We start from the raw sequence: 12,973 nt of genomic DNA, 5'->3' as shown, positions 1-12,973 counted from the left end.
CTAATGTAAATATAACATATCTTATTCGCCCCTGTAAGGGTATATATTTAAGTATCAATTTGAAACCTATCCGTTTCGTCTGAAAAGTCGAAATGAAACGAAACGAAACTAAACTTGTTGAAATGACGAAACGACGAAACGTTTCTTGTGACTATGACCCGAGAAAGATAATGCCAGAGGGGTCGATAGTGCATCCCCAATCCAAACTATCTGGTTGCCAAAGGAAAATATAACAAAGTACCATTATCATGAAGCACATCACCCATCAGAGTAATGCCAGGGTTCGTGTAAAGCAAGGGGTTGATCAAAGGCCCTGGACCAATGCTAATTCTCAGCACGCAAGGAGTTCCCAGCCAGCGAATCCCGACCATTCCATTTGAGATGAGAAAGAATCTCCTTCCAGGCCAATAGCATTGCAGAAACAAAAGGGCAGCCTTTAACTATATCGTCAACATAACCCAAAAAGAAATCCCATGGAGTGGGATGCCAATACCCAAAGGTAGGAGAATTCAGCTACAAACGTAAGTGAGACATCATGGCAGCCCAAGGTTGATCCCCTTGTAAAAGTTGCAGCATTAATTTTCCCTTGTGAGCCAAAAGATGAATATGAATATTCAAGATGTTTAAGCTGCCATGCATCTTTGGGGAACACAAATTCTCCTGAGAGAGTAACCTAATACTCTTATGGCCATGCTTGGAGCATGAGAAAGTTTCCATAAGGGTGGACATGAAAGAAGAGATATCCTTTTTTCCCAACATCATCAACGTCAAGAAGAACTGGATATAAGCCACCAAAATTGACGGCAAAATTCGGAGTCAAACATGAAGAGGCCAAGTGGCTTACTTCCAATATTTCAGTTTCTTCCTAAGCTTGGCAAGAACCCAATCTATTTCCTGACTGACGAGTGATGTTCCATCTTAAAGGATATCTGTTATGACCAACAAGCTAGTTGGGCAAAACAATTTCCCCCGGTCACAAAGAACTATGCCAATCCTTGGAATGCAAAGGCAAAAGTTTGGACTTTTGAAAGTTTACCTGCAAACCAGCAGCTAGTCCATACAAGGTTAAAGCTTTCATGAGTTATGCAAGGTCACTTTGGTGTTCCTAGGAGTGAAAAATGAGTCATCAGCATAAGCTTGCGCAATCATGGGCTTTTTGCCGTGTATTTGCAGACCATGCAAGACATGTGTAGTCACACGATGATTAATGGATGAGTAGCTATTGCATAAAGCAAAGCACTGAAAGGGTATTCTTGTCTCACTGATCAAGCTAAAGTTGAGTGATGAGAAACATCTCCCGATAAAATGCACACAGCTTTGCTGTCACTGTAGAGCCAGTAGATAACATTTTGCGTTCGATGCCCAAATCCTAAAGCTTGCATGGTTTGCGAGATGAAATCTCACTGCACAGTATCAAAAGCTCTGGCAATGTCCACTTGCAGCAGGAGTACGTCTAGCTGGGTATACTTTGCATATTCTATTTCCATATATGCATTGGTAATATTATCAGTGATATGCCTGCGAGGAATAAAGCCGTATTGAGGAGGATGCAAGACATCACGCGGAAAACCTTTTATTCTCTCGGCGACCATTTTGGTAATCATCTTATAAATGACTGGCATGAGAGCAACAGGCCTCCAATCAGCAAATGATTCACAAAATTCACAAAGAGGTTTCTTGGGAATCAATTTAACCAACCCTTTTTTCCAAGCAAATGGCATTAGCTAATTTTGCTAAGCTGAATTAATCATATGCAAGTAAACATGCTTCAAGGCATCCTAGTAGGTCAGAAAGAACTCAACTATAAGGCCATCCCAACCTGGGGTCTTCCATTTACCACATGATTTCAAAGCATCAAGAAGTTTCCATTCTGTAAAAGGAGTCTCAAGCTGCAAAGCCTAGTCAAGAACAATAATGGGAGACACATGTCGTAATTTCCGTCTTGCCAATAAAATCTGTTGCGAAGATGACTCTAGGTTCCCAATTGTTGGGAAAAATAATGAGCACATGCTTGAGCCAGCTGGGCCCATGAGGAAGTCCAAAGAACATCAGATGTCCGAATCCGACAAATATTGTGAACTTGCTTTTTAGAGTGGAAGCTTTTGAAGAACTCTTTAGAAGAACAACCTTTATCCAAAAGAGCCTTTTGCCTGGCCCTAGTTTCCCATTTGGCAAATTTTCTATGTCATTGCTCTGTAATACGCGCGCGCGCACACACACACACTCACGCACTCTTTGGGAATGTTCCCGAATGTGGCTTTGTTTGGAACAATGTTCCCACACTCTAGGAGGGAGGAGCAACGCCCTCTGGTAACTATGAAATGGGCATGCAAGTCAAATTGTCGAGACAAAAGTCACGGTGATTGGGACACAAAACAAGCAGATGTTCTTCATGTTCAAGGGGGACCTCTAGGAGTAGTTCCTCCATACAAATACATAGGGCTTGAATTCATGGATAACTACTCATGGAATGAGTGCGTGGAATGGAGAAAATAGCAGGAGGGTATGTAGCTTTCAAAACAAATGTAGGAAAGCACGTGTGTGGAGCTGGGAAATGAGAAAATTCTCATACAGTATACTAGTACAAACAATGGTTTTCTATGGATGCCCCACATGGCACACTGGCTCTCTAGGGTATATTGGAAAAGAATAGAGGAATCAGCAAATGATTTCTCATTGTAGAGACGAGAACCAAAGTACAAACTCCTTATCCTAATGGACTACCAGAGACAGGGATGATACCTCTCAAAGGGGAAGCAAAATGGTAGTGCATGGTTACCTCAACAAGATCTAAAAAATGGAGGCAAACAAGATCCCACACAGGATAATGGCATGGGATGACATAGAGAAGCGTCAAATGGATGGAGCAGTGAGGAATGCAGGCTACAATCATCCTCGAGGGTGTGGAAGATATCATTAATCTAGTTAGACAGAAAATGTTACAGAAATTATGGCAAGACCTTGGTCCTAAATTGGAGTTCTACAAGTGGGAAATCAATCCAATGGACAAATATGGTACCTTGGGGAGGAAATATCATTTATTTGGAAAATAAAGACTAGGTAGGTAAGACCTGGAATTCCAAGGGACTTTAGAACTTGCAAAACCTGCCCAACAGTGGAGATAGAAAATGAAGAACACATGCTTCTCCATGGCCGAGTATACATACATATCAGGGGAAAATACAACAACAAAGAGGCCAGTCTCGAAACCCTTCTAGAACAGCCAGCTAGGAAACTGAGAGCCTACCGAAAGGAGGCATTAGGGCATCGCAGCAAAGTCTTGAACCTAGCACACCAATTGGCTAGGCATGTATTTGCAGAATAGGAAAATCAAGTGGACTTAAATACGATTATTTCATATCATATCATGTGCATGCTTGCGTGTGTGTGTGTGTGGTTGTCTACGTGCGTGGGACTGGTTATCTTACTTTCTTGTCATATTATGATATGTTTTGATCCTTGTAACTAGAGGTCCCACCTTTTGGGACTGATTCTTGTAATATAATGTTTAATGGATTTCACTAAAAAAGAATTGTGCGTGTTGTATGTGTGTGTGTGAGAAAGAAAGAAAGAAAGATGTATTAATGTTTGCAGGAGGCCTCGTGGGTCTATGAGACATAGCACAATCACAAAATAACTCATACAAGCCACGATGGGTTGAAGCAGAGGGCTCGCTAAGGCTCTTTGCTGGGTACTAGGCTAAACCAAACTCAAAACTCAAGAGACAAAGCTAGTACTCAATCTCAGAGTCAAAATACATAATCAAGTGCCATGGTGGCTCTCTTGTGAGCTGCAAAAATGTCTCGTATTTGTGTCTGCCGGATTGTCTCTCTGTGTGTGGTAGGGTACATGGTCCCCATGATCTCTAAATCCAAGGGACCATGCCAAGAGTAACGCCTCTGGTCAGGTGATCCTCTCCAAATATAGCTGTGATGGGCTGAACCTCCATCGTGCGTGCCCTGGCCTGTCATCGTCTCATCCCACTGACCCATGCATCCCTCATATCATCTATCTCCTCCTCTATTCTGCGATGTCCAAGGGCAGCAGACTCAAATGTGTACAAATTTGTGACATGTGGCTAGGCTCGATCTATCTCTGTCTCATGTGTCACTGTGTCCTCCTGCTCTCTAATCCAATGCAACAAGGTCTCTCTATGTCGCCACATCTCCATCGAATAGAGACCAACACAAAGACGTGAATCAGCTGGAAGAGAGGCCCGAAACCGTGCCCCTCTTGAAATAGGCAATGGTATTGTCCTCGGATCTTATAGTAAACATGACAAGTACACAGGAAGTGCTCCTCTATCTCCACCTCCTCCAACGTGCATAGTCTACAGATCTTCTGCTCTCTTGGTGTACCAGTGGGTCTCCCTACCTTAATCCGTTCCTCTATGGGGATCCTGGGTCTTGCCCACCTACCCTTGTCTACCTTGAGATCATGTGAACTACTGATTTTGCAGGCTAGCTGTCTTTTTAATATTGATTTGTCTTCTCTGAGGTACTTTTGCATTTGGTAATTGTCCATTGAGTTGATTTCCTGTTTGTAGGACTGCATTTTGTCCCCGAGTATTGCAATACCTTCTGTAGCATTCTCTGCGTCACTCTCTCTCTGATTTCACACACATCTTCTGGTATATCGGCAGCTGTTTTACCCCATGATTCCATCCACTTCATGCCCTCTTTGTGCCATCCCTTGATTTGTGCAGCTCCCATCGCCTTGTGTGGTATCCTCATCTTCTCAACTTTGTTGAGGTAAGCCATGAATTGACATATTGCTTCCTCTTAGAGGTATCATACCTGTTTCAACCGGTAGGATGGGGTAGGGTGTGTGTGCCTTTACCCCTCATTCCAAGGAAACATTTGTGTAAAGTCTCTATCCTTTCCCAATACATCCTAAAGAGCCCGGGTGCCCAAGCTGGGCATCCGTAGAGGATTACTATCTGCACAACCATGGTGTACATAAATTTTCTCATTTTCCAATCCCGCAGATGAGTCTTCTTGCATTCCTATCACAGGATCATCCAGTTCTTAGATCTCTTATCTAGGAACACTAAGTTCCAAATAAGGCATTGACAGACCATCATCAGAAGAGATGTGGTAACCCTTCCCGAGATAGAGTTTAGACTATGGAGCTCCAGGGTTGAACCCAAAAAATGTAGAAATACGATGCAGCGGAGAGATCGTTTGACAACAACGATAGTACAATAACAAGATGATAAACACAATAGAGCTGAATAAAAAATTTCGTATCAGATACAACTGATGGTGCTGTCCACCCGTGCGCTCTCAAGTAGAACTTCGATGGCGATCTAGACAGACTTTGGATGGAGAAGGACTGGAGGTAGGGGTATTGGCATTCGATGTTGAGGCTTGAGAAGTGGCCTCCTTATATAGCCCTTGGTAGTAGACCAATTCCACCACAAAGGTGGGCTGGCGGTGGCACATGCATATTGACTTAGTAGAGTGTGTGACCAAGTCCGAGGACGGTGGAGCATATTGCTTGACTTTCGCCACCAGCCAAAGACCATTGACCACCAACCATCGATCACGTGCGCGAGGGCAAATTCACACGTGAATGATCGCTCGCATGCAACGGAGGGCATACTGTCGCAGGCCCCATCGTTGGGGACGTTGCCCCCACACCCCCATTGAGGGCGCTGCCCCCGAACCCCTGCGGAGTACATTGATCCTTCTATCTCTCCTAACCATCAAACGGTCACCATGAGACCTCATCTAGTGTCAAAACTAGGATCCTACCAATGTCCAGTGCTCACACCATGGCTTCTCCTTATAATGGGGGCCTTACAAAAGAGCACTATGGAACATCAGTGGTTACATATGAAAGGTGGGCATTGCACATATACCAACAAGAAAAACATGGCTAGGTAAAGAATCTTAGTCAGCCCTCGTAAAAAATCTAATCAAGTTGCCCCCAATTCAATTCAGCCTACTTGTACTTCACCCTAGAGGTCCTTGGGTATTGTTTTACGCTAGATTATACTACCACATTAGAGAATCTTAAATGTAACATACCTTAGTGTCCCACTAGCAAAAGAGAATCTGGTGCTGCATGGAATCAAGGAAGAAGGCGGGTAGAGGACAGCAAGAAAGATCGCAGAATCTGATAGGCTGATCACAGAATCTGATAGGCTGATCGCAGACGAAAAGAGGGGGAAATTTGCTTGCATGCGCTGAAGTGCTGAAGTGTGTGAGAGAGAGGAATCCCGGGCATATAGATAGCTAGGAAGGGCCATCAAAATCTAGGCGAATTTAGGGTAAGTGCTTTCCTTGCTAGAGAAAAATAAAAAGGCAACCTGCTTTTTTGACCAAAAAACAGTCTCGCTTTTAATAGATCTGGTCCCGCTTTTCTCTAGCCAGCCAAAAATAGCCAAAACGCGCTAAAATCAGGCCATACAGTTCTTCCCACTGCCAAGCGCCTGCCCCAATCATATCGCCTCTGTCTCTGATGACCGAATTTCCTAGGCAAGCCGTTCTCTGGCTTATGGACGCCCTCTCTTTCCTCCTACTTCTTAACTGCAGCAAATCTAGGTCTCTAGGGTAGGAATCTCATCCTTGAGAACCTAGAGCGAATTCTTTTCCTAAACAGCCCACTCTCACGCGTCCCCACACAGCCAACAAGCATGGGAAGTTATAGGTCAGAAACGATCCATCCTCATATCTCTTGCTGTAAGCATCAAATCTTCTCATCGCCTACCCTTCTCAGGGAATCTTGATTTCCAAGCACGTAGCAACCGAGAGAGCACACAACCTATGGACGTCTATTTCTTCCACAACTCTCCCAATCATGAGTGTGCATCATCAGCCAATGATTCAGCCCATACATGAGCAGAAATTCAGATTTGAAAGAGCAATCTCAAAAAGCGTACCTGGAAGACACATTTTTTGCATACCTCGCATTGAATTCAATTGTGATAGGACGGCTATGATACCAAATGACACGACCCACAGGATTTGACTCTATCACTGACCTAGAATCTTGTCCTCAATCCAATCAGAATCATAGGGCAGGCGCCTCGATCCTCCCGACCACCCCCGAGCACGTGGGCTACAGCTCGACTCATCCATAGGCCCGTATCTAACCCAGGCGTCCATACCACCTGAGCCCGTCCAGAAGACCTTCAATACACCACCTATGATCTGCCATGTAGATGGCCAGAGTCCCGGCTTGCTGGGTCCAAGCCCCATCCATCAGTTGAGAAGCGCTCCACTGATCTACACAATAGCACTGGCCCTCCCTCTATATAGGAGGAAACCCGCTATAGATAGCACAATGCTATGAATAGCTCCCTCCATATAAAGCGAGCACTATATATGAATCAATCTCTATATATAGCAATCTCGGCTAAAAATAGCCATCCAGTCCTATGCTATCCCGTAATCCACGTTTACTTGCTATCCAACCCTAGGTACACCATGCACATGACAATGATGTTCTTTGAGGATAAATTGATACTATCACCGACTAGGGTATTGATGTCACGTGAATCGTCTGAATGTGTCTAAAACTTGCAATTAAAATTTAGAAGCTTTTAAGATCATTTTATGCCTCTAAGTGGCAGTTTTTAGGTGAACTTGGTTATTTGGGTTTGAAATATATGAACATGGCTAGTTGTAAAAGCCTCTGCATAACCTGTGTTTTTTGTGAATTTTTTTTGGTCAATCACGTTGCTTCTTTTGTGGTCCCTGCCACTAGTTTAAATATAGTCTAGACAAGCAAGAGTAAATTCTAAAGCTGCAATATTTGATACATTGTTACATAGTGACTATGGATTTATTTGGTTTGCACGAAAGATTTTGGGTGTAGATTGACATGGTTAGATCATCATTAAATCGACACCACACATCCACAATGAAGATGGACAATCCAAATAGGCAGGGCTTTAATGCCTCTTTCTGCATGCTAATGTATCCTTCATCTATTTGGTCTAAAGCTGGACGAGAGGATACCCCTTGACACGTCTCTAGTTTAGTGGTAATGGGCAACTGGTCCTTTCGGCAATAGCCCTACTTTTTGCTCTCCTTCAATTGAAATTGCCTGCTTCCGAATCTTCCTTGGATTATGCCAATGTTATTTTTCAGTAATTGGAGGATTATTAGAATTCGAGCGACTGCGTTCGAGCGAGGTGACAGTTCGAGCGAGGACTTTCATAAAATTGACATTCTAGTGTGATGATTTATGTTCAAAAAGTAGCATGCATTGCTTACTTTTACAGTTGTTGTACTACCCATGATATTGTGAGGAATCAATTGCCTTATATACAAACAACAATTTTTGAAAAATGTTTTGTAATGTTTTTGCAAGGGTTAAGGAAGAAGGAGGGGTCGAAGAAAGGGGTTAGAGTATGTGTTTTTCTTGTGAAATTTTCATTTTCAAGGCAAAAGATAATGGGAGGAGGAGCCTCCCAAGAGGCCGCGATATCGAGGAGGAGCCTCCCAAGAGGCCGCGATATCGCGGCCTCTTGGGAGGCTCCTTCTGCCAATTTTATTTGGGCCATAACTTGGTCAATCAAACTCCAAATATGGTCATGTTTGTAGTCAAAACGATCGAAATGATATGAATGAATCCATTTATCATGTTAGAGTGTCTAAATTCTACAACTTTAGAAAGTTTGTCCTTACCTTTTTTTCATCAGAGCTAAACCTTATCAAACTCTTATATTTTCTTAAATTTTTCTCATATAGAGTTCGGGTCCTTGGTTCTCTCTCTCCCTCCCATAGGTATATACATGGTCATGGACATATGAAGGTGATCCATATTTTGTTAGCATCATGGTCATAAGGTGATCAATAATTTATTAGCTCCATAGTTTAAACATTTTATTCATGTTATCATTTTGTGTACAAAATGGATCATATCATATGGGTAGGATAAAAATCGACGAGCTACAAATCATGGATGATTTTTTCAAGTTAGTTTCGTTATGAATCTAAAATTTTATATTGGCATCGAAAGTATGTATGCCCTAATAAAAATAAATGTTGGAAACATTCACCAGGATTTGAAACTTTTATGTAAAAAAAGTAAAGTTTCACTAACATGATTTACATTTTTTTCTTCAAAGTTTAAAAGAAAATATATTAAAAGGTACTAAATTTGACTGATATTGTGAAACAAAAAAAAAGGAGCTTAAAAAGTTTCGCCAAGATTTTATATTAATATATGAGCATAGCTTCGATAAAAACATCCCTGCTACAAATAGTTTTTTGTGAAGGATTTTTATAGGAGGAGCTTCTATATCATGGACGGGACTATTTTTGTTTGTATGTAAGTCCACAAAATAAAGAAACCCGTTCAACTCACGTGCTACCTTACATAATTTTGAGTGACTACCTCAAGGTGTAGACATTGCAACATTTCTCCTTTTGTATCTATTGAATGATTTCTAACTTGCATGGATTTATTATTTATCAAATAATAGGTTCTCTCTTTGTATGTTGCCAATAAGTTTTCATTTGGTATTCATTGAATCATTGCTGACTTGTATGGACTTATGAGTTATCCCCAATAGTAGGTTTTATCTTTGTATGTTGCCAAGAATCATACGAAAAATAAGTAAGAACAATCTCTAATATGGTCATGTAGATTCAACCATTTCTAGTAAAAAACTATTGCTACTATAGGTTTAGAAAAAGTTCATCACAAGCATCGCTCGAACTCTGGGCTCGCTCGAACGCAGTCGCTCGATGTTTTGACTTACTCCAGTAATTGGATCTGCTTGATGCAGTGACAATGAGTTATAAGAAAAGCTTTGAAACATAAGGAAAGGTAAAATATGATCGTTTATCGATTCTTTGCAGGTAAGACTGTGACATTCACCAATCAACCATACTTCTTCAAAAAGGCAGAACTCTTTCCATATAGCACCTTTGTGATTGGTGCAGACACAGCCGTAAGACTCATCAATGTAAGCTGTGAATGATGATTTATATTTCAATAGTTATTTGCACTTGAAACTTTGGTCTAGTAATTTTTGTTTGGAACATTTGAATGTCAAGACTCTGTTCGACTGAAATGTCTTTACTTAAGGCAGAATTTCGTTTTTGCTTAGGCCTGCTCATGTTGGACATCTGTAGTGTACATGGGCTGGGTAACATTGTTAGTAAGAGTTAACCAAAATGTTAATCCTCAGAATTACAAGCAAAAAACCTTTCATAATCTCAAAACCCGCAAAGACATGCTTTTCCTAATTTTCAGTGCACTTTCAAGGTCGGTTAATTTGCAAGCTGATTTGTGACAGCTGATATATCTGCCTATCAGACCTTGCTGATCAGGAGTTCTGAAACATATTAAGACTATTGATGGAATGCCTTTACCTGACCATCTTATCTTGTACTTTCCTTAAATCTCAAAATAAACCTGTTTTAATTTAAGCAATACTAAAGAGTGTTGAGTCTCTGCTTTGCAACATAAGTTATCAACCCTGCATTTATGGTCTTGGAACTGGTGAATCTCAAATATATTTGAGATTTAACAATTTATATCAATGAAAGTGGGGTACTCAAGTTCATAATTTCAATGGGACTATGTGTGACCCTGTATGGATGAGATTGGGAGGGGATGTAGGTGGGGTAGAAATTCATGGAGTGATAGATTTGCATGGATTGCTTAGGATTAGAAGTGTTTATTGATTAATATTCATGTTTGGAAGGCTTCTAATGTATTTGATGTAAATGCAGCCAAAGTACTACTATGGAAGTCATTCAAGGATGCTGGAGGTGCTGCTTGGCATACAACAATTAGGATGTGATTTTCTCGTGGGTGGCCGGAAAATCAATGGCCAATTTCTGGTATTTTATTTCTTTTCAGCATGCCATTTTTAACAAAATTATGGAATGTTTTTATGTGAGTCATAATCTGTTGTTAGTTTAGTGAATTGTCAGATATGCACTCCTCGGGACTTTTATTAAGGTCAATGTGTGCTAAATTGCTAAGGTGCCAAATTTCAGGCTCTTTCAGACTTAAATATCCCAAATGAATTAGAAGGGCTATTCAAATCAATACCTGCTGATGTATTTCGCGTTGACAAGTCATCTACCGAGATCAGGGAATGGAATAAACTGTGATTCATAATGCTACATCTGATTTCAATGAAGTAAATTCCATTGTATTTGATTTTCATTGATGTGTAAATTGCAATTTTCCAAGGCCGTGCAATTGAGACATGCTGTTGTATATAAGTGTTCCCTAATGAGCTGTATAATTGCATTTGCATATTGCAAAGCAGGCTGAATAAAATGTAGTCTTTCAATGTCTTTCATAGCAAGTCTTGAATGGACCCATGTGCTTTCATTGTGATTTTCCATTATTCGTTGCGTTGCGCTATTGTAGTTTGCGGCTTCTTTGATCACAATTGAAATTAGATTTTTTGTCCCCTCCAATGAATGAGAGAGAGAGAGAGAGAGAGTAGGCCTTAGTTTAGACCTCTCTATTCTAATATGTTTCTAGTTTGTTCTACCTTGTATTTACTAGCAAACATGTTCTAGCATGTATATGTTTTATTGTGTGTTTTTTTTTGCAAAGTTTCACCCCCTTAATCGTAAAAAAGGAGTAAGCCAGTTGCAAACAAGGCTAAGAACAACATTTTCATATGATTAGGTTTCAATATTTTTTGGACTAAGTGCCTGCTATTGAGGCAAATTATACTAGTATATTCTTAAATTGACAATCATTTCATAACAATGGTATAGAACTGCTAAAGGGTTGACTACACATCTGTGTATTGTTTCGGTGTGCAATGGCTCTCTTGGGTGGTATGTCAATTTAGGTTCCTTTCTTCCATTGCGTAGTTGAGGCAAGATCCTTAAAGGTAGGTAGCTAGCTACATTCTTTGAGCCCTTTATCGCCCATGCATTTGTGTTGGATGTGTTGTAATCGGCTATACCAACTCCATTTGTTGAAGCAGTGTGCTAATGCTTGATTTCACATTAGGAAGACAATTAGGCACGATCATAGACATCAAATAGTTTGGAAAGAATGAGGCATCCATCAAAAAGTAGTTCAATGAGGTTAGTTTAGGAATATTAATTTATAATGTATAAAATTTTCTTTTGAATCATTGAAAAATTATGCATTTAGATGGTGGAGAAATGAGGTCACACACATATTCAAGACATCGTTTTATTTTGTTGTACACTCTCTAGTATACACAGTTACATGCTTTCCTAATTTGTACTGCAATCCATTCAATTTTATTTCCTGATTTGTATTGCAATCCATCCAATTGTATTTCCTGATTTGTATTGCAATCCATCCAATTGTACTAGAAAATGCTACTTTACGAACATCAAAATACATCATCACAAAATTATGTTGTACACAGAGTGCATCATTGTCTAAACTTTAATTGTTAGAAAGTCTTTATAAATCAAATTCTTAAGTTTAACAAGTCAATGGGGATGTCATAGTAGCTAGTCTCTGCTATGCGTGATGGAGTTTATGGTTTTCAGTCTTATGAGTGACTCTTGTGAGATTGAAACAGTTGTATGTAGTGTTTTTAGAGGATGAGTTTGGAAATGTTTCTGGATTCATCTAGGTATATGCTTTTTCCGTATTAGTGGACATACCAATTTCACCTTGTGAAGTTTTCGTCCAAGTTGCGGCCTACTGGTATTGCGATAATTCTTTCTATCTTAAATGGTGCGTTGCCCTATTAGCTAGATTTAGATTTGGATGCTCGTTTGGGAGAGACTAAAATGAAATCGCTTAGAGTTCACAAGCAGTTGTAGCTTTTTGGACTACTTTTTGATTAGCCTTCTCCTTTAGTGCTAGCCTTTGTCATGGTTGAGTTTGCCCTTCACCTCCGGAGTGCCGACAAAACTCAGTATGAAGACTTTGTATAAATGGATGCTCAAGTATGTGTGGGTGTGTGGATTTGTATGTGTGAGAGCATACTTTTATACTATGGTCTACACCCACTGTTGGGCGCTGATGATGTCAGTGGGGATGTCATAGT

General features: G+C 40.6%; 1 protein-coding gene across 1 annotated transcript in view; it reads left to right on the top strand.

Annotated features, from left to right (window-relative positions):
- LOC147887300 (Nucleotidylyl transferase superfamily protein) overlaps window positions 1-11,241 on the top strand; it is a 68,372-nt gene extending 57,131 nt beyond the window's left edge. Inside the window, exons 10-12 of the mRNA XM_087394443.1 lie at window positions 9,819-9,925; window positions 10,698-10,808; window positions 10,968-11,241. Of these exons, the coding sequence (XP_087250569.1) occupies window positions 9,819-9,925; window positions 10,698-10,808; window positions 10,968-11,084 (335 nt within the window). The 3' untranslated portion in view covers window positions 11,085-11,241. The remainder of the gene's footprint in view (window positions 1-9,818; window positions 9,926-10,697; window positions 10,809-10,967) is intronic.
- Window positions 11,242-12,973: the final 1,732 nt, after the last annotated feature.

This window comes from Dipteris shenzhenensis, chromosome 23, assembly GCF_047967505.1.
Source record: "Dipteris shenzhenensis isolate YYH24624 ecotype China chromosome 23, Dip_SZ_1.0, whole genome shotgun sequence".
NCBI classification, from domain to species: domain Eukaryota; kingdom Viridiplantae; phylum Streptophyta; class Polypodiopsida; order Gleicheniales; family Dipteridaceae; genus Dipteris; species Dipteris shenzhenensis.
Note: the sequence above shows the minus strand (reverse complement) of the source record. Positions and strands in the feature narration are given on the sequence as shown.